Source organism: Rhea pennata, chromosome 3 (genome assembly GCF_028389875.1).
Source record: "Rhea pennata isolate bPtePen1 chromosome 3, bPtePen1.pri, whole genome shotgun sequence".
Classification (NCBI taxonomy): domain Eukaryota; kingdom Metazoa; phylum Chordata; class Aves; order Rheiformes; family Rheidae; genus Rhea; species Rhea pennata.
The window spans coordinates 58170165-58194580 of record NC_084665.1 but is presented as its reverse complement, the minus strand read 5'-3'; the positions used below and the strand labels follow the sequence as shown (position 1 = coordinate 58194580).

Here is a 24416-nt window from a genome sequence, read left to right as displayed (position 1 = left end):
TGCCAGCCACGGGGAACCGGGCGGCTTGACGCTACCCACCAGACCTCACCGAGCCCCTAACTACTTCTGGTCTCGTTTCACCACGAAAGCCCCGCCGCAAGGAACGGCCCGGCGCGCGGTGCCGCCGAAGGCGCGCGTTAACGCCAGCAAAGAGCACCTGCCGCCCGGCGCGGCGCGGCGCGGCGCGGCGCGGCGCGGCACGGCACGGCACGGCGCGCTCCGCCCCGCCGGAGAGCCGAGGCAGGCGGCCGCCGCCGCGCGGCCCGCTGCTCTCGGGACGCGGGCGCGAGCGCGGCGCTGACAGGCGCCGGCGGGATGCGGCGCGCGGCGGCGGCGCGGGAGGGGTGGGAGGGGGGCGCCTCGCGCCGGCTTCCCCCCGCCCCGGCGAGTTTTAAAGGGGCAGCGCCCCGACGGCGAGGCCCTGCTCCCGCGGCCCCGAGGGCGCGGGGAGCCGGCGCCGGCGCCGCGCTGGGGCGGAGGGAGGCGGGGGGAGCCCGGGGAAGGGAGCGGCGGGAGGCGGCGGAGCGCCGGGCTCCGTCGGTGCGGCCCGCGCTCGGCGCCGCGGGAGGGGGAAGGGAGGGGAGGGAGGGGGCTGGGTGGCTCCTGCTGCTGCTGCTGCCGCCACAGCGCTCGCCGCCTCCCCTCCCCCCCGGCGGGGGCTCCTCGCTGCAGCCTCTGTGCTCCGCTCTCGGTCATGTGACCCTAACGTAACCGGACAGGAAAAGCCGCCGCCGCCGCCGCCGCGCTGACTCCGTTGTTGCTGCTGCTGCTGGGCGCGGAGACGGCGGCGGCCCGCGCGGCACCAGGCGCCTCGGCGGCCCGCGCCCCCCAGGTGAGCACCGGGCGCGCGGCGCTTCGCGGGGGCTCCCGGCGCAGCCCGCACGTGTGCCGAGCCCCGCCGCACCGGGCCGGCCGCGGCCCGGGCTGAGGCGGCGGCGGGCGGGCGGGCGGGCGCGGGGGCGCGGCGGGGCCTGCTCGGCCCTACCTCCTCATTGTGTGCGGGAGGAGCGGGCCCGGCCGGGCCGCGGGGTCCTGCCGCGCCGGAGCGGGCCGAGAGGGGCGAGGGGCAGAGGCGGCCGCGCCTGGCGCCGCTGGGACTGCCTGGCCTCCTGACAAACCCCCGCCGGGCCGGGCCGGGCGGCTCCATCCGGGACACAGCCCGGGGGGGAGGGGGATGGGCCCGCGCCGAGGGGAGGGGAGGGAGGGGGCAGGGCCCGCGCCGGGGGAGGGAGGGAGGGAGGCGGGCGGGGGGGGCCGGTCTCTCCCGCCGCCGCGCGCCCAGCTGGGCTCGGCCGGTTGGGGCCCGCTCGCACGCGCTCGCGCCCGCCCCGCAGCGGGCCGCCCTCCCCCTCCGGCGGCATCCGGCGCAGGGAAGGGCGGGGGAGGAGGGAGCGCGCGGCGCGGGAGGGGGCGGCCCCGTCTGTCTCTCCTCAGCAGGCTGGGCGGCCCTGGCGGCAGCGGCAGTCGCGGCGGTTCCCGTCTCGCGCGCCCTGGCGGCTCCGCTCGCGCTGCGTCTCGCGCCGTCTCCGTCGGTCCGTGCGCGCGTGGCGTGCGCGAGGGGGGGGGGGGGGGGGTAAGCGCGGGGGGGGGGGGGGGGGGGCGGGCGGAGAGCGCGGAGGAGGGGCGGGGCGCAGCCAGTGAGAGCGGCGCGCGGCCACCCAGCCTTCCGCCCCGGCGGCCAATGGGAAGGCGCCGCCACCTGTGCCACAGAGGCCGAGCGTGACTCCGGAGGGCGGGCGGGAGGCCCCGCCCCCCGCCGCGCGCTACTGCGCGGGGGCGGGGGGGAAGCGGGGGAGCGGGCGCCGCGCGCCTCCTTCTGCGGCGTGCGCGCGGCCGCCTCCTGGCGCGGGGCCGCGCGCGGCGGCGCAGAGCGGCCGTTGAGGGGCGGGCCGCGGTCGGGGCCTGCGCCGCCAGCGGCCCGGCGCTGTGTGGGTCGTCGCTGCCCCGGGATGCCGCCCCCGCCCCAGCGCTGACCTGTGCGGAGCTGCGGGACTGGAGAGATTGGAGATTATTTTAGTTTTCTTTGTTTTTTCTCCCTCCTTTCCGTCCTTGCTGTCCAGCAGCACCGTTGGTGTCGCGGGGAGTTTTCCAGCGCGGTCTGTTTCCATGCTTCGTGTCCCGGGGGGCTCCCGCGGCTGCGCGCAGGGCGGGCGGTTGCTGTCGGGCCGGGGAGGCTGGAGGTGCTGACGCCGTGGGCACGGTGGTGGTGTTGCTGTGCATCAGGAAACTGAAAGGACCGTGGGAGCTTTACTGGATGATCTAGGACCTTTCTAAGGATTCTAAAGACCGATCCAGAACCATTATGCTTTGGTTTCACAGAGCTAAGCAGCAGGGTCCTGTCAGTACTGCTAGCTTCTCATGAGCAACCTACTGCTGATCCTTTGCTCACTACTTTCTAATCATCCATAATGAGTCTTCAATCTTTTATGATACGATGTCTTTTTCCATTTAATTGGGCTTGCCGTCTTACACTTTATGCTCTCAGCAATAAACATCTGTTTTCAGAAAGGATACAGTGTAGTGTGGTTTTTCATCTGCATTTATGCATATTATGTAATCACAAAGCTGTGATAAAGCAGAAGCAAGGTAACCCATCAAGGCTACAATGCCAACCGTGCAATGGTAGGACTGTTCGCACACAAAACACAGGAAATATTTTGCACGTTTGTGAATCAGTCAACATGAAATACAGCCATGCCACTGTTAATCACGTAATTGTTATTAGCCAGTGGTAGTGTTCTTCAGCGTATGCATACCTGTAACATACTGTCTGTATAAAAGAGAGAAGAAGTAGCTGAGGGACTTCCCTGTGAGAGTGGCAGAGCACTGGCACAGGTTGCCCAGAGAGGTTGTGGAGTCTCCTTCTCTGGAGATAATCAAGGCCTGCCTGGATGCAGCCCTGTCTAACATGCTCTAGGTGACCCTGCTTGAGCAGGGGTTGGGCTAGATGATCTCCAGAGGTCCCTTCCAACCGACTGATTCTAGGATTCTAGTTTCCTTAACTCTTTCGCTCCTCTGTGTAATTTTCTTAAAATTCTTTTAGTGACTTCAGTTCAAAGCCTTTAAACATACACAAAAATCTGCTGTTGTGCACACGTACAGGCACCATATCATTTCTGTGAAAAGGTCTGTTTAGATCTCTGGTGATGGGTAACAGCTTCTCAGCTGCTGCAAAGGCTGTTGTTTAAAGGAGGGTGGAACTATAAAACACATGAACTTGAGGTGATAATAGCTGGAAAGAATGCCTTTCTGGCTTGAAGTTCCCTCATCTCAATGGTCTCTTCTGCCTGACAAGTTTTCCTGTCTAAGTAAAAGCCACACTCAACACTGGCGAATAAATAAAGTGTGGCATGCACAGAATAATCTGAAAGATGTAAAAACACACACACACACACACAAAATAAAAAAAAAGAAGAAGAAGAAGACTGGAACATTTTCCATAAGGTCATGAAGTATACCTGCATAGAACATCCTGCAGGATTAAATAAAAACAAAGATAATTTTTGTTGCTGCTGATAAAGCGAGTATTCTCCTTTGGAGGGAGGGAAAAGATTTTAACATATTGTTTGTAGAAACATAATTGTCCAGACACTGATTGGGAGAGGAGGGGATGGACCTGAACAGAGCTGGAACATGATCTTATTTTCTTATTATTATTTTCTTATTAGATTTTTCTTATTAATTGCAATAATTGTAAATAATTGTAAAAAAAAAAAAGTTTATCTGTATGTTAAATTATGTTCCTTTCTTTGCCTTTACACTCCTGACTCAAATGAGTTCTGATTTCCTGTGCGTATGAAGGAATGTATTTGGTCAGCCTGGCTATTGGTTTTAATATTGGGGCATCCTTTCCTTCTCCACAAGCAGAAATACTTGTTTCTCCTCTGACTAAACGCATTAGCCTATATGAAATGCACCTTTACTCTCCTTCCCCAAAAGCCACACTCTAAACATACCAAAGAAACAAGCACTATTGCACCTTACCTAAAATTTCACTTACTATGAAACTTTGAAAAAACAAAATTTCTTATAAATCCACTGGTTTTGATCTGCTTCTGCTTTCACCTTCTATTTTCTTTTCTGCTTATAGGTCATGTGCATTGTTCTGGGCCTAATCTGTCCAGTTTTTCTCTTGACTTCTCATGCTGCTTTATAGACATGTACAGACCTACATTACTTCCTATTTTCACTTTTTCTGCCCAAAGTTCTATTTGTTCTTCATAAGTTTATTACCACCCGTTGATCTTAATAGCCACATATTTATCCATTCAGCCATATGCAACTGTCCCAATGGGTTTCCCTGGCCAGTTTTTCCCAAAAGTTAGAAATTCTGACTTCCAAGCCCACCATCAAACTCTTAAGAAAGGTTCATAGCTCTTACTTTGTTCTTCTGCAATGGCCTTTTAACAGCTGCCACAAGGAAGTGCTCTGAGCATGTCTGACTGCTGTAGCCCTGAATTAGGCTGACTTAGTTTGCTGCAGAATTCCCCCCCCCCCTTTTTTTTTTATCCTAGCTTGTTCTGACCTCCAGGAATGGAGGAATCAGGGCCTATCGCCCCACAAGGTTCTAGATTTGGTAGATAAGCATAAGCACTCTGGCATGCAGAGTCCTCAAAAAATGCTGCTGTAGCTGATCTCAATAAATAAGTAAATAGCTGCTGGGTGGAAAGAGTGGCCTCTGCTTTTCCAATAGTCCAATAGTTCAAGGGTTTGCCAATACGTGCAGTTAATTTATGTTTTCATTCAAGAAGATTCAAAGCTATGCCTAGTATTTGCCAACAGAGGGTTATAACTATCAGAAGAGCCTAACTGTTTAATGTTGGGCTTTGGATTCAGCCAGATGGACGTCTCATATTTACGTATGAAGTAGCTAGAGACACTGAGAATGCAGATTAAAAGTACTACACTGTCTTTTAGTTGGTCCCACCCTTTCTTGGCTCTCCTCTCCACATAGGTGAAAGTGACTGAAATCGTAAGGGAGTTTTATTTGTAATCAGTAGTTTTGACTGCTTATTAGTCTTTCCTCCCTTCCCTTAGCAATTGATTTTGCTGTGTCTACATCCATCCCCATTCCTTTTCAGAACTCTGTATTACTGGCTCTCTCTATTGCTATTTAAGCCTTTGTGAATAACATTGTCTCATGAAATAGAGATACTTGCCTACACGTAAGATATCATTTATATAGTAGCTTGGGATTAAGAGGTGTTACTAAAGCGTTACATACAGATATTAGAGGAAGATGCCTGTTAAGATAGATCTACTGTTACATCTGTACATCTACTGTTACGTTTTACATGAAAGTCATTTGCTTTTCAGAGTGTAAAAAAATGGATTTGGCCAACCATGGACTTATTCTGCTGCAGCAGCTAAATGCTCAGAGAGAGTTTGGTTTCCTATGTGACTGCACAGTTGCTATTGGTGATGTCTACTTCAAGGCACACAAATCTGTCCTTGCTTCTTTCTCCAACTACTTTAAGATGTTGTTTGTTCATCAAACCAGGTAACTATGAAAAGGTTAACTGTTGAAATGTTGCTCAGTTAGCTAAGGTAAGGAGGTCTAGCAACATTTTGAAACCTTCTGAAATGTTCTTTTTGCTTCTTACTATGGCATATAATGAATCTGGAATCTGTTCCTACTTGCCAGTTCAAAACACAGTAAAAAAGTATTAAAGCTGAACTATGATTCATTAATGATAATGTTATAATTTAGGAAATGTTCTCTATCTTTCAAAAGCATAGAATGCCTAGATTTGAATATTTATAGGATCCTGTTTTTTCACGGTTGCATTTTTTTTCCCTCCACTCACTGTCCTCTGCCCAGCCTTGGCACTATTCCTGATATTTCCATAACATTATACACAACCCACTAAGTATTTACTAAGAGATCTGGGGAAATGAACATGTAAATGATGGTAATCTGTTTTGTTTTTCTAAGTTTACCAAAGTAGGTTAAATAATGAAATATTATGTAGTGGTGGAAAATAAGGGAATTTTTGGTTTGGTTTGGTGTTTTTTTAAAGATAGCTTAACATAGTGGGCATAAGAAAGATACAGAAAACAACTATTTTAAAGATTTCTGTTGTTCTTTCTTTCCCAATTATTGGAACTTGCTTAAGAAGTTTCTACTAAGTGAGAAGATGGTAAGAGTTCTTAGCCAAAAGTAAAAGTGAAGGTCAAAGGCACATTTGCACTTCTGAGACAGGTGTGCAGGCAGATCTGTAAGTCTTGATGATCCGTCAAGAGCATATCATCATCTCTGGAGAGCAGCATTGCAGAGGTTTACATTTGAATAATACCTCTTGAGTTTAAAAGCAGTCAGAGGGATAGCTCAAGAAGGATGCACCTCAATTAATAAATGAATGAACTGCCTATCATTTCCTCCTCAGCTTAGTAGCCTACTGTGGTTAGAGCATTTAGACAGCAGTGTGGGGTCGCATCTTTTTCAGAAATTCCTATCTTTTACTTAATATTTGTTTAACAAAAGAGCTGCAAGGAACTCTGAGAAAAGCAGTTAGAATCCCAGATTCTCTCGTGTCAGCTGAATGCCTTAAACAAAATGTTCCTGATTTTCCTTCCTCTTCCATGAATCTTGCCTTTCTTTCTACATAAAGACCTGGCTTCAGTGGAGGAGTGGTGTGTGTTTCAATCCAGAGTATGCTAAAGATGGATGGATAGGGCATGCTCCCAGTAGCAGGATGGTGTCTGTCTGAACTCTCTTAGGCTGAAGGGGGCATTACAACCCAAGTGTCTTACTTAGTTAAGTGCTGTAAGCAGGAGGCTGTTAGGCTGGCTGAGCATGTCACTGGTGCTACCTTTTCTTCCTCCCTGTTGGAGGAAAGAAGCTACTTTTCTGCTTTATGACAAGTCTGGCCTTCGTGCATTAGATGTGTTCATACTATACCTGTTGTATCAGATCCTTTGGGAATTCACATGCTTTCCTGCATGGTTTCTGGATCATCACACAGATCAGACAAGGTGGTACTGAACATTTGCAAAACTGTAACTGTAAACACTAGTGAGACATGGAAGGCAAAGAGGCAAGTGCCAAAGTAATTTTAGGTGTTTTCAGGGCTAAATGCTGAGAAACGTTTAATGGATTGTGAATTTAGACTCACTGGTTTTAATTAGCTAAAGACATGTTTAAATCCAACAAAAAAGGGGCAAAATGCCATCATAATTTACAAAATATATTAATATGTGACAACAATTCTGTAGCGTAACAGCAGTTCAAAAAGTTATTGATTGCAATGGGGCAGCTTTATCTTTCAAGCCAGGTGCTTTCTCTGGAAAACAAAATATCATCTTTAAACTAGCCAGCAAGATTAGCTCCTTTTTGTCAGAACATTTCTCTACTGATGGAACATGCCCTCTCTTTTTAAGTAATACTAACCATTTCTGGCATTGACACTGAGTAGAAATTTTGGAGTACAATATGTGAGAATGTTTTTTCCATCATTACTGGGAATGACAAATAACCACTTCCTATGCCCATTCAGAATATGTTAACATGTTACAGACTGATCAGCAACTGCCAATGTCCTACTCCCACCAGTAGAGTGAGGATATTTCCTTAAGCAAATGTATTTATTACAGATTCTATGTTTTGAATTTCAGTGATGTGTCTGATTTGTATTAATGCTTTAATAACCTAGATCTGGTTAAAAAGCTTTCTGTATCTCTTATTGATCATTTTGTTTCACATTTCAGCGAATGTGTCCGTTTGAAAGCAACTGACATACAGCCAGATATCTTCAGTTATCTCTTGCATTTGATGTACACTGGGAAGATGGCACCGCAACTCATTGACCCAGTTCGACTAGAACAGGGCATAAAGTTTCTGCATGCATATCCACTCATTCAAGAGGCCAGCCTTGCAAGCCAGGGAACTTTTTCCCACCCGGATCAAGTTTTTCCATTAGCATCTTCACTATATGGCATTCAGATTGCAGATCACCAGATAAGACATCCCACTAAGGTTACATCAGCAACTGACAAACTCGGGCGAGAACCAAGGCCACAGACTTCACGGATGAACCAGGAACAGGTTTCTGAGGGCTCACAGCTCTCGCAGCTAGCTACAACTCTACCACAAGTGACCCGGACAAATATGACCACTTCTGACCCGTTGCCATCATCCTTATCTCCGGAATTGGTATCTGCTGCTGGCAATAATTCACCCACTGGAGAAGAAGCCAACATGGAAGCATCTTCTTCGGATGAACAGCCTGCTTCACTCACAATAGCTCATGTCAAGCCAAGCATTATGAAAAGGAATGGAAGCTTCCCAAAATACTATGCCTGCCACCTCTGTGGCCGCCGGTTCAATTTGCGAAGTAGTTTGCGTGAGCACCTCCAGATCCACACAGGAGTTCCCTTCACCTCTTCCCAGCAGGGAGAAAATAACATGTCTTTGTCTCTCTGTAACAACACAGGTGAAAAAGATGCCATGGAAGTGCCTGAAGCTGGAATGATTAGTGACAGTGAGCTGCAGCAGATCTCAGACTCCCCAATAATTGATGGGCAGCCGCAATCAGAGACACCACCCCCCTCAGATATTGCAGATATAGACAACTTGGAGCAGGCAGATCAAGAGAGGGAAGTAAAAAGACGGAAATATGAATGTTCCATTTGTGGTCGCAAATTTATTCAGAAAAGCCACTGGAGGGAGCACATGTACATACACACCGGCAAACCTTTCAAGTGCAGCACTTGTGACAAAAGCTTTTGTAGGGCTAACCAGGCTGCCCGACATGTGTGCCTAAACCAGAGCATGGACACGTACACAATGGTGGACAAGCAGACTCTGGAACTCTGTACTTTTGAGGAAGGCAGTCAAATGGACAACATGCTGGTACAGACCAATAAGCCCTACAAATGTAACTTGTGTGACAAAACGTTTTCAACTCCCAATGAAGTAGTTAAACATTCGTGCCAAAATCAAAACTCTGTCTTTACATTAGAAGAAGATCGCTCCATTCTGCTAGGTAGTGGGGACACGGAAGCCACAGAGACTGATAATTCAGTGTTAGCCTCCATCAAAAAGGAGCAGGAAGCAGTGTTGTTAGACTGAATGTGAAACCTATATCAATTTTTTAAACTTTCTTTATTCATTTTTATGAAATCATTTTTTTTCCTCCCCTCTCTTCCCTCACTCTCTCCCAGCCATCTTTCCACCATCCTCCTTCCCACCCTTTGTCTTCAGCAACCAGAACTGTACTGGCACATTAGGAAATGGGACTTTGCCTCTCCCACCAAAACAAACAAAAAGCTCTTGCATCAAACCACAACATGATTGATTTTAATACAAAGGAACGTGTGAAAAATAATCCAGCTAACTATGTTGATAGTATTAGTTAATCTAAATTGAATAGAATTTTAAAGAAAGCTTAGGTTACTTAAAAAGCATATTTAGATACAATGATGAGTGTAATGAGAAACAGAATATGAGTTTGGTGAGCAAAGAATATATGTATTAGTTTCCCTTGTAAAAGGCATTTTGAGAAAATCTGGCAAATCAAACCCCATGTGAAAGTTAATTAAGATTGTAACTTAAAAAACACTCAGAATTTTTCTCAATGAATCCAAGAAACTATTCACTGAGTAAAAAATAGCTGAGGGTGTTGTCGGGTTTTTTTGCCTTATGTTTTCCTTCAAGTATGCCTTTGGGTATCTGTTTCAGGTAGCATCATTGATTCAAGCAAAGCAGTTACTTAGTCAAATTTTGACTCAAGTAGCAGTAATAATAATAATGTGAAGGCAATCTTTATATATATATATATATATATATATAAAAAAAAATACTGTGTATGTATAAAGATATATATATATTTATATATATAGAAAGTGTTTGTGTGTCTATTTGGTACAGGTAAATAAATGCACACCTCATTTTTAAGGAACTGGCCATCTGCTTTCAGATTCAGCCCCAAAAGTCTTTTAGTTGTTTGACGGAACTTGTCATTGCACAGATTATTTTTAACCAAATTTGAGCTGTGTGCAGTTTTATTGGCCTGTTGAAAAGAAGCTGATGTGATAAGTGTTGTCAGCCAAGATGCAAAGGGAACTAGAGAAGTGACATCCTGGTGAGCCCTGTAACATCCCTGGTGCAGCACACGCCTATGGTGTTAGCACAGTTTTGAGTCATTCTGGATGAGATGAGGGAGAAGAATCTTTATTGCCTTACTCAGGCAAGGAATGCTGATGATTTTGTTTGGTCTAATTGCGTAAGTTAAGATGAAGAAAAAGTAGTACAGAGACCTGCTAGCAACAGGGGATCATGGTTGTTTCAAAGTGAATCTGTAGTCCTGAACTGGCAAATTTTGCTCTTTGCGAGTCCTGTTCTTTTCAAAGCCAAGACAAAGTCTGCAAAAACTGAGAGGATGAATCCTATAGTTTTAGTTACTGATGATGATAGCACTGCATCTTTGTGTTTAAAATCAAGTTGTTGATTTTTACTATTTTATCTCAATGCCTGGAATTTTTGTCAGTAGCCTAAAACGCTCAAATGATAGCAGCAAGGAAGCCCACCGAGCAGTTCCTGGGCCAACAGAAGGCTGAAGCAGGCAGCATAAGGGCCCCATCATAAATGGAGACAGTGTGTTTTAGGGGGAGGGGTGGGAGAGGGCAAGTCACAAACCACAGCTCTACTATGTGTATACGTTTAACTGAATATCATCTTTTTGTGTATAGTTAAGTTCTCAAATTTGTAAGTTTTTATACATCATTTCATTGAATAAAAACTGAATTAAATGGGATGTGATTTACTGAGTTGAAGATGAAAGGTTTATGGATTGTGATCCTTCTAAAGGAACTGTAACTGAATTCAAGCAGTGTATCCTGTATATCAGAGTGAAACCTCCTTCATACATGAACAAATAGCTTACTGAAGCCAAACACAGGATTTAGCACAAAGGGTCACTGCACATTTCTCAAGTTTTTTTTCAAGATATTAATTATTGTAAAGTTTACTATAAGTACTGTTGATTATCCATATTGTATTAGAGTAATAGAATGATCTGAAATTGATTGATTTTACTTCAAAGTATAAAAGTGTTTTGAGGTTAAAAAAAAACTTACTGAATTATTTTAGTGTTGCCCATTTTAAAGACTTTTTAGGATCTTCCATCTACCAATGTCATTTCTCTAAATATGTTCTTATTTCACCTCACTAAGTCTGAAATGCACTCGGAACAGTGTGTGCAGAGCGGGAAGGAAATCATTCCTTATTCAGGGCATGGGCAGGGTTTTGAAGTTGCTGTGGTTTAGAGGATAGACATAAGGTCATTTCTAAAATGACTACAGCAGCTAAAGGTGTTGCCACCCTAGCTACTAGTTACTATTTAGGAAGAAGATCTTTTAAGAACTGTAAGTGTGCTCCCGCGCTCCTGGCTTAACTCCCCAAGAGTCTGGTTATATCCAAAGTGTATGTGTGGCCATGCTGTTTTTTGTTAGATAGCAGCTCCTGGTTTTTATCTTGTTCCTACTCTCACCTCTCCTTCTTGCTGTTTGGAAAATATGTTTGCTCAGTTACATGTTGAGGGGGCTGAGTGAACTGATTCCCCTGAAAAGCCACCTGTCTTTAAAAAAAAAGAAAAGCAAGAAAAAGAAAAAAAGAAAATGCTGTTTTTCAGTGAAATCAATTCCTTATTTTAGCTCTGCAGAGGTTACATGACTCATGAGTTGTGTGAGGGCAGGAACAAGCAGGCAGGAGGATCAGTGAAGCTAGTGTTGTTGCTGAAGACATCCAGGACAAAGCGGGGCAAAGTGGTAAGTCCCACTCAGGCAGGTCCCTCCCACCTCTGGTGAATGATGGGGCCTGCAAACTTGTGCACTGGCACAAAAAGAAGGTGCTGTGTGAGCAGGAAAAAAGCAGCCAGCGGAAGAGGGGGCTTATGATGGCACTGCTGCTGCAAGAAGGGTGAAAATGCAAGCTCAACAGAGATGATGCACCTGTTAAAATTCATTCTTAAGAAATAACACTGTGCAGAAAAGAAATAAATAATTTCACAATTAGGAACTGAAATCTGAGTGAAATATGCCATCATCCAGGTCTGGAACTTTTATCCCCACTGTGTTCCCAAAGAACATACATTAACTTCAAAGTTAAATTCCCTGGCATGTCACTTAATAAGATACCTCTGCCTCGACCTCAGAAGTACTAAGGGCCTATAAATCCAGGTGTATTTGGTCAGCAGAAAGAGCAAATAATTATCATTTCTGAAAGCTAAGCTAGCAGTCCACTACAAAAGAAAAAGTATTTCTTGTCAACTTCGTATTATGTCTTTTTGGTCATTGGTCTGATAATCCTGCTTCTTCATAGGGAGAATTCGTTAGAAAATGTTAGTGTTACAGCTTTTGAATATGTTAAGCTGTGTTCATGTTCACACTGTAGGGACTTAAGTTGCTGTCTTCATTTTTAGAGAATCCGCTTTACAGTGGTTCCACTCCAAATCACATAAAATAATAGGTTTCATCACACAAAAAGTAGATTTCTTTGTATTAGCTTTAAGTAAAATTCCTTTGACGTTGCAAAATCTTTTAAAATTGATTAAGGCAACGTGACCAAGTGCAGGTGGTAGGATGTCCTGTGGCATCACAATTGCAATGCTTTTCCCAATCTGCTTAACAGCAGGATGATACTTCTTAAGGTATTTCTGCCTTTTAGGAGAGTAATATCTTTTGGTTATCTTCAACACTAGCTATTGAAGACCAACACTACCCATTACTAATTCAGCTAAAGTATGTTGATGTGATGGTTTTTGCACACCTTTTAGTCTTCAGAAAGCAAATACAGCTGAAGAGGAACTCATTTTGAAGTTTAGTTGGAGTTCAGTCATCTACTCTTGTTCATTGCTTCATTGAAGACAACAACGTTTCTACAGAGCAAAACACTTCATAGCTGGGAATGATTGGGGTATCTAGGCTACTTAAAGAAAACAAATGCCATTTAACATGTCGATTTCAACACTGGTGATAAAGGTTGTTAAAAAAAAAAAAAAAAAAAAAAAAAAAAAAAAACTTTGTCCTACCCTAGCCTAGTGTCTAATAGTCACTATTTGCCAAACTGGGAGGCACAACACCAGAGGTCTGAAGATGCCCAAGAGCTTGCTGAAGGCCTGTAAGGTATTCAAGCACGCAATTACTTCCATGTGTGCCATACCACTTGCAGCCAGGACAGGAGTATCAGCAGTTGAGTGCGGGCTCTGAACAAAGTAGAAAAGCAGAGGTTGCCCTAAGCCAGCTACACCATGTCCTGTGAAGACTCTTGTTTGTGAGACAATAAGCAAATGCCTTTGCAGTCACACATTTTGGCAGCTTTGTGTTCTCATCCAGTATTTTGCTTTTCTCTGGAGTCAGTAAAGCTACACATCTCTTTTACATCCTGCAAGTTTTGCATCTTCCAGCTGAGGCAGAACAAATATATTCTCTAATATTTCTTCAGTGCACTTTATGTATCAGTGCAAAGCTTAAAGCCATGGCTGTGACTCTGTCCCTTTCATGAAGAGGAGCTTCTGGGTTTGTAACATAAAATTAGTCTTACAGTCTTGACAGAATCAACCAAGTGCTCTCAAGTGCTCTAGGCTAGGACTGCTCAGTTTCTACTTGCAGGTTATTTCTGGTCCATAAGGAAAAAGAAAGTGTGTGCAAACTTCTCACAAGCAAAAATAAAGCCCACATAGTCCTATGCTCTTAGGCAGTTAGCAGAGAGAAATCAGTCCTGGAAGCAAGCGTAGCCAGGGCTATCACAGCCCACAGGAAAGCACATTGGTTTATTTGTAGAGACAACTATGAAACAGAATGATTAAGAGAAATTTGGTGTCGTCATGTAATCTCGACAGTGGAGGAGCATTGCTATAAGCTGTGTCAAAGGGATGGTCACAGGACAGACTGAGGTGAGTCTCACTAAATGTGACTACTCCATTTCAAAGGGGGCAGGAAGGGTCTGGAGTGAAGAACATTTTGTCTGTCTTTTTACCTGAAATTTTGCATGCAGTGATTATTATACATTAAGATACGAGATGTCCCTGAAAGGCTGCCAAGGCTGGTCCGCACATCAGACTACTACCCTCTGCTGCTGTTTCATGTGGGTGCTAATGATATGGAGAGCAAACTGGAAACATTCAAACAGGATTTCAGAGCTCTGGGCATGGTGGTCAAGGGTCTGGGAGCCCAGGTGGTCTTCTCCTCAGTGCTGCCAATGAGGGGAAAGGATGGGAGGAGGAGTAATTATCCAAATTAACAACTGGCTGTCCTGCTGGTGTTGGCAACAAGATTTTGGTTTCTACAATCATGGGACATTGTTTAAAGATCAGCAACTGGTGGGGAGAGATTGTATCCACCTCACTAAGCAGCGCACCTGTGTCTTTGCCAACAGGTTGGCCAGCCTGGTTAAGAGGGCTTTAAATTAGATAGATAGGATGGGGAAAGGAGAGACTTAAAGAGAGAGGGTAGTCAATAAAACACAACTCAGGCTAGGAGGCCTCCAGCAGGTGATTTGTGTCCCCCAGGCTCTTGATTGGCACTGCTCCCAGGAGAAAGAGTGAGGAGCTGAAAAGTTGGTGATGGAGAAGTTGTGCGCAGCGGAAATGCTTCCGCTTCTCCTGCATGACCTGACAGAGGTAGAAGGCTGAGGGGAAGCAGGACCAGCCCTGGCTGTCTCCAGGCTTGTTGAGAGCTGCTGGGATGATGTTCAGCACAGTTTGCGGAGTCACAGGCTGCACAGAGGCACACTTCAGAGTCACAGATAGCCAAGCATCCTTCCCCAAGAGCAGGTGGGTGAGAGAGGGAATGTTCACTGGAGGAAAAGCACACTGTTCGGACTGCCAACACCCTGGGGCAACTCTTGCTTCTCCTCTGGCTTTTCTTCATAGATACAGGAGAAACACAAGGTTGAGGTGTTCCTGCTCTGTTGAGTTCTGTAGTCCCAGGGCATGAGTGGTCAGCAGTGTTCAGAGGTGCCGAAAGCAGTTGCCTGATGGCCATGAGGGCTGCCACAGCCCCACAGTGCCAACTCCAGCCAGCGGCCAGCATGAGCAGCTCTTCCCAAACGGCACGCACACACAAAACAGGCACACATGTATACAAGACACTTATACACACGGCTGGACACACACATCAACACACACTTGCCCGGGATGCCCTGCCCTCTGGCCTACACTTACAGCTACCTCGATGCTGTCCCCAAGACTCTTCTACTCGCTGCCCAGTCCGCCTTGATATTTGCCAGCCATCACACACTGACAAACGGACCCTCACGCGCTCCGGCGGCAGCACCGCAGACGCGCAGGCCCCCATGGCCCCTGCTGCCGCTCCCAGCACTGGCACACACACCTGCACGCACACATGCACAAAGAAGAGAGAGTCTCCTCACCCAGGGGAATAGTCAGGAATGGAGTTTAATGAGAAGACGGGAGTGGGGCCAGGGTGCTCCTTTCTCCTGGGAGGTGATTCTGTTCCCCCTGCTGTGGCTGTCCCCCTCTGCTCCTTTGGGCACGTGGAGAGGAGAGCCTTTTATCACAGGACCCAACAAAAGGTCGTCATTGGGACTTCTTCAGGAGCCATTTGCCCACGCCTGGCTGCCAAGGGCTCTGATGTTTCAGCTGCCGAGCTGGTGAGCGTCACGGTTTCGGCATCAACAGGATCTTCAAGTGTTGCAGCTGGCGCTGGCATGGACACTCTTGGTGCCTCCGAGCTTTCAGCTCCAGCGGGGTCTGAGCCAGGGCCTTCCTCTGGCACAGGTAAAAACTCTTGCTGCACAGCGTGTGAGGAACATTCATCACAGCTTCCAGTGTGCCAGAGTCACCACCGCCTTGTGCTCTTTCCACTACTCCCCTTCCGTTTCTTCACTCAGCACATGCCCAACGCTGGAGGTTTCTACAAGATCTTCTGCTTCCACCGGCTCTTCTGCAGATACACTGCTTGGTGTTTGACCTTTCTTTGCACTGCTGCCTTGAGCTGCCTCACCAGCTTCTGTGCGCTCTGGTCCCTCGCAGGGGGTGTCACGCTCGTCCTCAAGCTGCACAGGCACTTCAGCTGCAGTGCCTGCACTGCCTGCAGGCCCCAAGGCAGAGGCTTTGCCTGCATCTCTGTTTTGCACCTGAGCAGAATGGGAACAGAAATGTGAAGAAGGAACACGCAGCTCAGGAAACAAAGGGCACCCAAAAAGAAGGGGCAGCCAGCAGCACCCAAACCAAAGACAAAGCCAGGAAGGGATGATGAAGGGCAGCTCGGGAAGAGGCTAGGAGCGCAACAGGCACCAGGGCTCCTGCACAGTTGAAGCTGAGGTAGTGGGGCCGTGTCTGACCTCCCTTTGCAGAGGAAGCTCAGCTGCAGTGGCATCTCTGCCCAGGAATGGAGGTACCATTGGATACGTGCCCCACAGTATCACAGAACGTCCTCGGTCACATTGCTCTGTGCAGCAGCCTGAATGGCAACGGATTCTGCGCCCCCAGATTCAAGCACAGCACCTCCCACCTCCTCCCTTGCAGGAACTGCAGCCTCCTCACTCAGCACACACCTGCCTCAGCGGCAGCTGCTTCAAGGCATTCTTGGGCATTTGGACGTTTAGCCTTGTAGGCCAACCACACTTCTTCAGTGCTAGAAATCATTGCAAGCCTTGCAAGGAGCATTCAGGCAGGCCAGCGCTGCCCCTACCTTTCCCTCTGTGGGCTGCTGCTCCCCTTCCTGCAGGCTCTGTGCTTCCACGCGCTCTGCATAAGGAAGTTCCACAGCTGAAAGCTCAAGTGGCTGCAGCTTGGCTAGATCTTCTTCTTCTGTCTTCATGTCCAGCACAGCTTTCTCCATCGTGTCCTCGATCAACTCTTCCACGATGGGCTGGACCTCAGCAGCAAAGGCGGACACCTGCAGCTGGGAGCCAGCGGAACAGAGGGAAAGCACTGGAGATCACTGTCCTTCTTAGGCTCTTAGCAAGGGGAGAGGAGAGGCAGCTTGGGCTCAAGGTAGTCTTGGGAAGGGCAGGTGGGGGCCCCGGGTCAGCTACAGCAGGAAGCACACACACAGCCGGGCGATACAGCACCAATGGACCAGCGGGAGCTTGAGCCTGTCGCAGGGATTTGGCAACGCCACAGACCCCCTCACAGCTACCTTGGCGGCGGCCAGGGAGAGGCAGAGCTCTCCCCTGCACCGCTGCGCTGCTCATCTCTGTCTTCCCAGCTCCTCTCGCCCCGGATGCTATTGCTATAGGGGAGAGCACTTCTCAACACTGTAATTGGGAGCTGACAGCACCTGGCTACTGCATATGCAGAAGCACCTTCCAGAGTGCTGCAGTGATCCCGGCACCTCACAGCAGTCGTTGGAGACCGTGTGTTTATGCTTTCTGTGAGGAGAAGGTCCCCAACGTTTCCACCCCCTTTTTGCAGGAACAACTTGCTTTGTCCATGGGACACCTTGTGACAGTGCTTGCGGAGCAGACTTTGCCTCCTACCTCTCCTGGGCCTACTTGTGTGGCCACGTCCCTTCCTGGTTTTCTTCTGGCAGAGAGAGGAGAGCATGGTGTGTCCAGAAGCGCCCCTTGCCGTCCTGCCGCGTGCACCAACACTACACGCTCGAGAGGCTCTTCTGCATGCAGCTCTGGAAAGCAAAAGCATGAGGAATGCTGCAGCCTGGATTCTCTTTAGCTTTCCATGGAAAGTTGTGCTTTTGACAGCTACTATTTGGCAGGGCCTTCTGCCTCCAGGAGTGGGCAGCGAAAGGACTTCTGTGCAGGAAAGCACCAAACGCCAACGCCAAGCCCAACACCAGCTTGGCACTTGCTCCGCCAGGCTGGAGGCCGTGTTCTCCGTATTGCCGGGGCATGACGTTCAAGCCTCGCCAGCCTTCTACCTGTGTGCCCTTCAGCGTGCTCTCTGCCTGCTCCAGGCTTGGGCATCGGTGGCTGCATCTGCCTCTGCCTCTGCGCTCGCGCTCTGGACACTGCTCGTCCCACTGCTTCTCTCTGCCTTTGAAGCTCCAGGGAGTAAGGCTGGGCAGGAGGGAGGACAAGAGCATCACAAGAGACTTGCTACGGAAATGCTACAGAAGGTGCCTGAGGGGGCTTAGGCTGCTCTCCCGTGCTCTGCCCTGCCACAGGGAGCTGCTCCCAGGCTGCCTGGGGAGGATGCAGCCAGTGCCTGGATGCCTTTGGGCCCTGCCACACTCCCTCCCAAAGCTGCCTGGGAGCCCTCGGTGACCCGTGTGCTCCCAGCCATGCCCAGCCCTTTCCGCATGGGGCTGCCCAGAGTCACCCGTGAAGGACTCTGCCTGCTCCCAGGCAAAGGCAGGCAGCGGGCAGCCCCGAGCACCTCCCCTGCTCTGCCAGCCGGCCAGCTCCTCTACCCTCCACCGCAGTGCCCTGGGCACCCCCCGGGCAGTTGCTCCCCCACTGTGCTACAATACCTCCCACCAACACCCAGCAAGGGCCCGAGCAGAGGGAGCTTCCTTCAAAATCAAAGACTCAACGGTCTTGGCAGCCAGCCTCACTGACTGGGCAGGAGAAGAGAGAGCCAACGGGAGCACCTTCTCCCAGGGGCTCTTCCTGAAAGCCCTGTGGAGCTCTGGCCAGAGTGCAACCCCCCGGGACACTTACGGGACCGTACAAGACGACCACCTTCATGAGGAACCGAAGGGAGGTCAGTCGGGTGACCATGGTCTCCTGGGCTCCTCGGCTTTGCCTGGGCACAGGGCAGGGACAAACAAAGAGCTCTGTCACAGGCAGCCCTCCCTGCTCTCTCCCCTGCAGCCAGCCCTGCGCTCCCATGCGACCCTAACACACGAGACCTTCCACCGCGCTCGCTGGCAGCACCGCTCTGTAACACCCCCGGTCCTGCGGGCTAGGGGCCTCTTCCATGCAGAAAGAGAAAGCAGCAGCTCGGGGTCCAACCTAAGGCAGCGAGGAGCTGTGGTGACAGCTCCACGGCCTTGGAGTTCTTTTGCAAGCACAAAGCTAAGCAATTCACAGGGCTGTGCCCAGGAGCTGCACTGCGCAGCGGCTCTCCCTTTCCCCGACCTCCACGGCTGCCTTGCTGTGGGCAGCTCCCCCCAGAGCTCTCCTCCGCCTGCAGCCTTGACTCTGCAGGCTGAATTGCCTGGCGGGGCATTACCTGAGCATCAGGCTGAGCCACAGCTCCTTCAGCTCCTGCGACCTGCAGACAACGGGAGAAAGAGCCTTGCACCTGGCTGCTCCTCATCCTTTGGACAGACATGGGCCCCAAGCACTGCTCCCCCAACGTGGGCAGACTCCCAGGGATGGGGCTCAGGCCCACGGGGCAGCACGGCAGCTCGCCCACAGTTCTGGCTTCCGCTCTGCTTGTAGGGGACCCACTTCTCTTTGTCCTCTGCTCTTCTCTCCTGGCCTCAGTCCAGGGCAGCAAAAGCCCCTGTAGTGGTCAGGCAGGGAAAAGAGCAGAGAGCTGCCAAGGGCAAGTCCCCGGGCAGGGGGGATGCGTGAAGGGGGCTGCAGCGTGAGGGGTTCACAAGGGAAACTCTCCTCCAGGAGCAGCTGTTCCCAGGGAGCCTGTGGTGCTTGGCAGAGGCTGGGGGGTTTTCTTGGGACCTGGGACAGGAGCCGGCCCCGCTGTGTGAGCTCTGCCCCTCCTGCAAGTGAGGCTGCTTCCCTCCCTTCCTGCGAAGGCACAAGGCTTTGCCTTACCCAGCACTCCTGTGCTGCCCTTCAACAACTCACGGGGGCTGCAAACCAAGGTGGGGCCTCCACACCACCGAACCTGAGCCCCAGCAAGCCCACAGAGCCCCAACGCTGGGCACCTGCCATGGCCTGGTGCCATGTCCTCAAGACTCACCTGAAGGTGACAACACACAGATTGGTGGGCCAGACGAGGAGGAGGGTATTCCTGCATTTCAGGCCAAATACTTCCTCCTCTTCCTCACACTGGCGTGCTGCCACCTCCTTGGTGCACAGCACCCACAGCTCGCTGAGAGGCACCCGGTGCTTCAGCAGGAAGGTGGAGCCCCACCTGCCAGGAGGAAGAGCAGGGACCACCTTGGAGGTGGCTGCCCTTGTGGGGGAGCCCCAGCCAGCAGTGCTGCTGGGGAGAGCCATCCCCTGGGAGCAGAGCCCTGGGCAGCCACCCCAGGCCTTGGGTGGGAGAAAGGTTTCCGAGGAAGCACGTGTTGCTTTGCCTTTGCGGCTCTGCCAGAGTTAACATGAGGCAGCGCGTGTCCACAGCGGGCCGGCTGCTGTGCAGGCAGCCCCAAGGAGGCCCTTTCCGATGCGGCGGGAGCAGCTGCGGGGAGGAGCAGGGCCCTGGGGCTGCTGGCAGAGGCTGTGGCTGTGGGGAGGCTGGCTGTGGTTGCCAGGCTTACTTGAAGGTGGCAATGGCGATGGTGTCGGAGAAGAGCAGGAGGTGCCCGTCCTTCGTCCGTTGGTGCCGCGTCACCTTCACGCGGCTGCTGAGGAGGAGCTCGGGGCTCCTGCTCGACACCAAGGAGCTCAGTGGCTGCGGGAGCTGGGAGGCTCCCGTGCCCAAGAGCCTGAGCCGGGGGCGAGGAGCCCCGCAGGGAAGGGCCCTGGGCCGTCCCTGCGTGCTGGGAGCAGGGCTGGCATCGCCCCTTGCAGCGCAGCCATTCGCCTGCCCCATCGTGCCGCACTGGGGCACGTGAGACAGCGTCGCTGTGGCAGGCAGTGCCGCGAGGCGGAGAGCCTGCGTCCCCGCACGCTGCCCTGCACCGGCACAAAGCTGCACTGCGGAGGGACGCTGGTGGACGGGGCCGAGGCCACAGCGGGAGCCGCTGCGGCACACGGGACAAGGGGCTGCTGCGGGCAGGGCTGGGGCCGCCAGCTCTGGGCGGGAAGGGGAGCCTGCGAGGGCAAGCTCCCCCGCGCTTCTGCTCCAGGAAGCCTGAAGAGCTTGTCTGCACACCGCCCTTTGCGGCCCAGACCCTGCCTCCTGCCTCTCCCCATCCGACTTCCACGGCCACATCTCCTCCTCCTGCTTCTGCTGAGGTGCAGAGCACGCGCAGCAGCGCCCGTCCACAAATGCACCTCTCACACCCCACAGGCAGCCCTCTTGCACGCTCCCTTGGCTCTTTGGAAGGCACCTCTGGAAAGCAGAAGCAGCATGAGTCTTCTCACTTTGATTCTGTTTAGTTTAACACGTGACTATTCCTGATGGAAGTGCAGGGGCAAGCCTGTCCAAAGTGTGTACACCAAAATGACTCCTATTAGGAAAAGCAAAACCTAAACTTAATAAAAAAGAAAAGGCTCTTTGAAATGTGCAGCAGTTTCTGGGTGAGCCCTCTGATGCCATGGTCTCCGCAATGGCTGCTGCCCCTCTTGAAAGGGAGTCCTCAAAGGGCACTTCAGCCCAGTCAGAGTCAAGTCCATTTCAGCCCACCTTGCTGAACAAACACTTCCTTGCAGTGTCAGTGTGGACAAGGAAGGGCAAAACACGGCACATTGACTCTCTACTATGTAGGTATGATGGAAAAACTTACCATGGAGCAGTGGTACAGGAAAACGGAAATGATAAGGTCCTGAGTCATGTTCCAAAATCTACATTGCAAACTGAAACAAGGAACTCTGGAATATGTTCCTCAAACTAGTTAAGCTTAGTAATATCAATTGCAACAAACTATACAAAATTGTCAGGGAAAGCATTAGAGGAGCTTACCTCGAGGTGAGGCTACCAACTGTACCAGGAATTTGGTCTCTGAATAAGAACAAGTTTTTGCTTCTAGATGACATTCAACCTTTCCAGCCTTCCAGCTGCCCATGCATCAGCATGCTCTCTGCTTTCCCCACACTCAGGTGCTTGTGGCTCCAGCTGCTCTTTTTGCCTGCTTTCTGGCCAGGTCTTCTCCAAGCTTCTCTCTGCTTGGGAATCTCAAGAGCAGTGCCTTGGGAAGTGATAGCCACCACACAGGCAAGCATGGGAGTCAGGGTAGTGCAGCCCATAGAAGAGAGCTTTGTTCTGTGGTGTTCCCCAAGAGTTTCAGAACCCCAGGCGCACCTTGGTTGGAGTCACAATCCTGCAGGGGGTTGCCATAACCCTCCAATAACCTCAGGAGTGCTGAGTGAACCTAGTCAGCAAAAGAGAAGTGGTGCTGCAAACTCATGCCGCAAGCATCTCTGTACTGTGGAATTTTGCACTGGGTTATTTGTTGCCCGTCCATGCTCTTATCTGTTGACTAAGTGTACTGTTATCAGTTGACCATACTGTTGAGCATCCTGCTGGTATCCATACTGTTACTGACTGAGGCCATCTGTTCTACTGTGTAACTGTGTTTTGGCATTGATAGATCGGAGAATGACCTAAGCCCGGGAAGGATAAAAGCAAGCAAGCCACATACCTCTGGTGTGGACTTGGACTCATCATCAGCTGGCCTGCCGACCCCACAACCCACCCCTCAGTGGGGACACCCGTGATGCCAACTGCCAAGGAGAACCAGAATCATCTTGGCACAGCTTGAGTGTGCTGAGAATAATCCAGGGAAAACTATACTGGAGGAGTGGCCCATAAGGACAAGGAAAGGGCGAGAGCGGTCATTGTACCGTGCATCCAAGAATGGTCATTGTGCCGTGCGTCTGTGACTTAACCATAGAGCTCTGATACGTGTATTCTGTTTTTAGTTACACGTCTAGTTCTTTGTTAACTTTTTAAGCTTTGTTATGCTTGTAGACTATCTGTTGTTAATTGTTTACTGTTGTTCGTTGTCTATTGTATGTGTAGAACTGCTTAGCTCTAATAAATTCTTATGCTTGACAAATGATGATCTCTCGAGTTCAGTGCAACTAAACCCAGAACCCCAAAGAATCCCAGACGCCCCTCTAGTGGCGCATCACCGGGAGCCTGGGCTGGGTGCATGGGGGAAAATACAGTACTCTTGATATATGGAAACACTACTCTTTTCTCTCTACAGGTAAACAAAGGCGTAGGGAGCTTTCACTCCACGTAGCTACTATTTCAGGTGTGCCTTTCACGTTCCTGGCCCAAAATTGTCAGTCACCCTAAAGACAGTAGGGCATGAAACTAAGTAGGAAGACTGCCTGCCTGCAGGCACAGGAATAACGGGATCCCACCCCAAGAGCAATCCTGCTATTTGGAAGTGGATGTTACACAGAGAACTTGACTTTGCAAGGTAAGCAGATAGGAAAAGCACATGTTCTTGCTCAGAAAGGAGATGAGAGTTTCTGGGAGAAGCTTTTAGAAGGTCCAGCGGAGGCAAGCAGCAAGCTCAGTTCTCACATGATCAAGAGAAGGGCTGGCGAGCTCCTTCTTGCAGGTGAAGGAGGAAGCAAAAGAAACCCAGACCGACTTCCCCTTGCACGCTGTGATGGTGGATTGAAAGGAAAATCCCTTGAGAACTTCTTAAACAGAGCCAACGTGAGAGTCACCTAAGCAGCAGCTACAGAACCATTTCCAAATGCCATTTCCACAGAGGAGCCTTCTAAAATACAGCACCATTGGAAGTTCTTTGACCATCAAGTTATTTGTCAAGAAACAGTCTTGCAAAAGAAGACACCACTAAAACATTTCCTACTGGGACAGGAGAAAATCCTGGCACACAAGCAGCCTTGGCCTACAGCTGGCCCTACGACCCGCACAGCTCTGCTTCTGTAGTTGGGCGAGCCCCAGTGTAGCAGAAACTGAATTCCCCAAGAGCCGCGAGCCTCCCCAAGGACACCTGTGAACAAACGCGGCAGCAGGTGGTGCAGGGAGAACTGCTGCTCCCTGTCCGGGCTCCAGAGGAGCGGCGCGGGGAGGGAGGGAAGCAGCTACTTGAAGAGAGAAGCACAGCCGATGCCCGCCGGCGGGACATCTCCGGTCAGGTTCTGCCGCCTACAGCCACGGCCACCCTTCGGCCCGGCCTGCCCGGCCGCTGACCCGCCGGCGAGCGCGGGCTCCTTCTCCACAGCAGAGGCCCCGCAGGCCCGACCCGCCGGGCACCTGCCGCCGCCCCCTCACTCCGGGGCCGCGCCGCCCCCGGGCAGCGGCCCGCAAGGCCCCGAGCACCGCGGGCGGGCGAGGGCAGGCGGGGCCGCGGGGCGGGGCGGGAGCCCCTGGTAACGGTCGCCAGGGCGGGCGGGGCCGGGGGCGGCGGCAGCTGCGCTGCCGGCAGCGGCCGTTGGTCCGAGCGCGCCGCAGCGGTTTCTCCCGTCAGCCAGTGCCGTGCCGGGGCGGGCAGGCGGCTCTGTCGGCCCCGGGCGCCGGACGGCGGTGGACGGGCCCTGCGCTCGTTCCGGCCTGTCCCCGAGCGCTGCCGGGTGGCGAGGTCAGCACATCTTGGGCTGCTTGCGCCCATCGGGTGACAGGAAAGCGGCCCCAAATGTGCTGGAGTGATTTTGGCACGGGGCGGCGGGTTGTTGCGCGCAACCGGCGTCCGTGTCGCCAGGAGACCGCCTTCCTTGTTTGCTTCGACCCATCTGCTGCAAGCAAAGTGGAAGCAGGAGGAGAGGACTCTGC

General features: G+C 51.0%; 1 protein-coding gene across 2 annotated transcripts; it reads left to right on the top strand.

Annotated features, from left to right (window-relative positions):
- The first annotated feature begins 692 nt into the window (after positions 1-692).
- ZBTB2 (zinc finger and BTB domain containing 2) lies at positions 693-10976 on the top strand. 2 transcript variants are annotated; one of them, XM_062572382.1, is made up of 3 exons: positions 693-832; positions 5317-5500; positions 7708-10976. In XM_062572382.1, exons 2-3 carry the CDS (start codon positions 5328-5330, stop codon positions 9068-9070), a joined length of 1536 nt encoding a protein of 511 aa, XP_062428366.1. In that variant the 5' UTR covers positions 693-832; positions 5317-5327; the 3' UTR covers positions 9071-10976. The 2 variants fall into 2 exon arrangements, with proteins under 2 accessions (XP_062428366.1, XP_062428365.1); XM_062572381.1 differs by lacking the exon at positions 693-832 and having other exon boundaries at positions 5295-5500.
- Positions 10977-24416: the final 13440 nt, after the last annotated feature.

Bases quoted from the DNA above. Each gene is read 5' to 3' on its own strand.
- ZBTB2 (XM_062572381.1), top strand. From the start codon at position 5,295: ATGAAAGTCATTTGCTTTTCAGAGTGTAAAAAAATGGATTTGGCCAAC. The intron at 5,501-7,707 runs GTAACTATGAAA...TTCACATTTCAG, and splicing joins TTGTTTGTTCATCAAACCAG to CGAATGTGTCCGTTTGAAAG.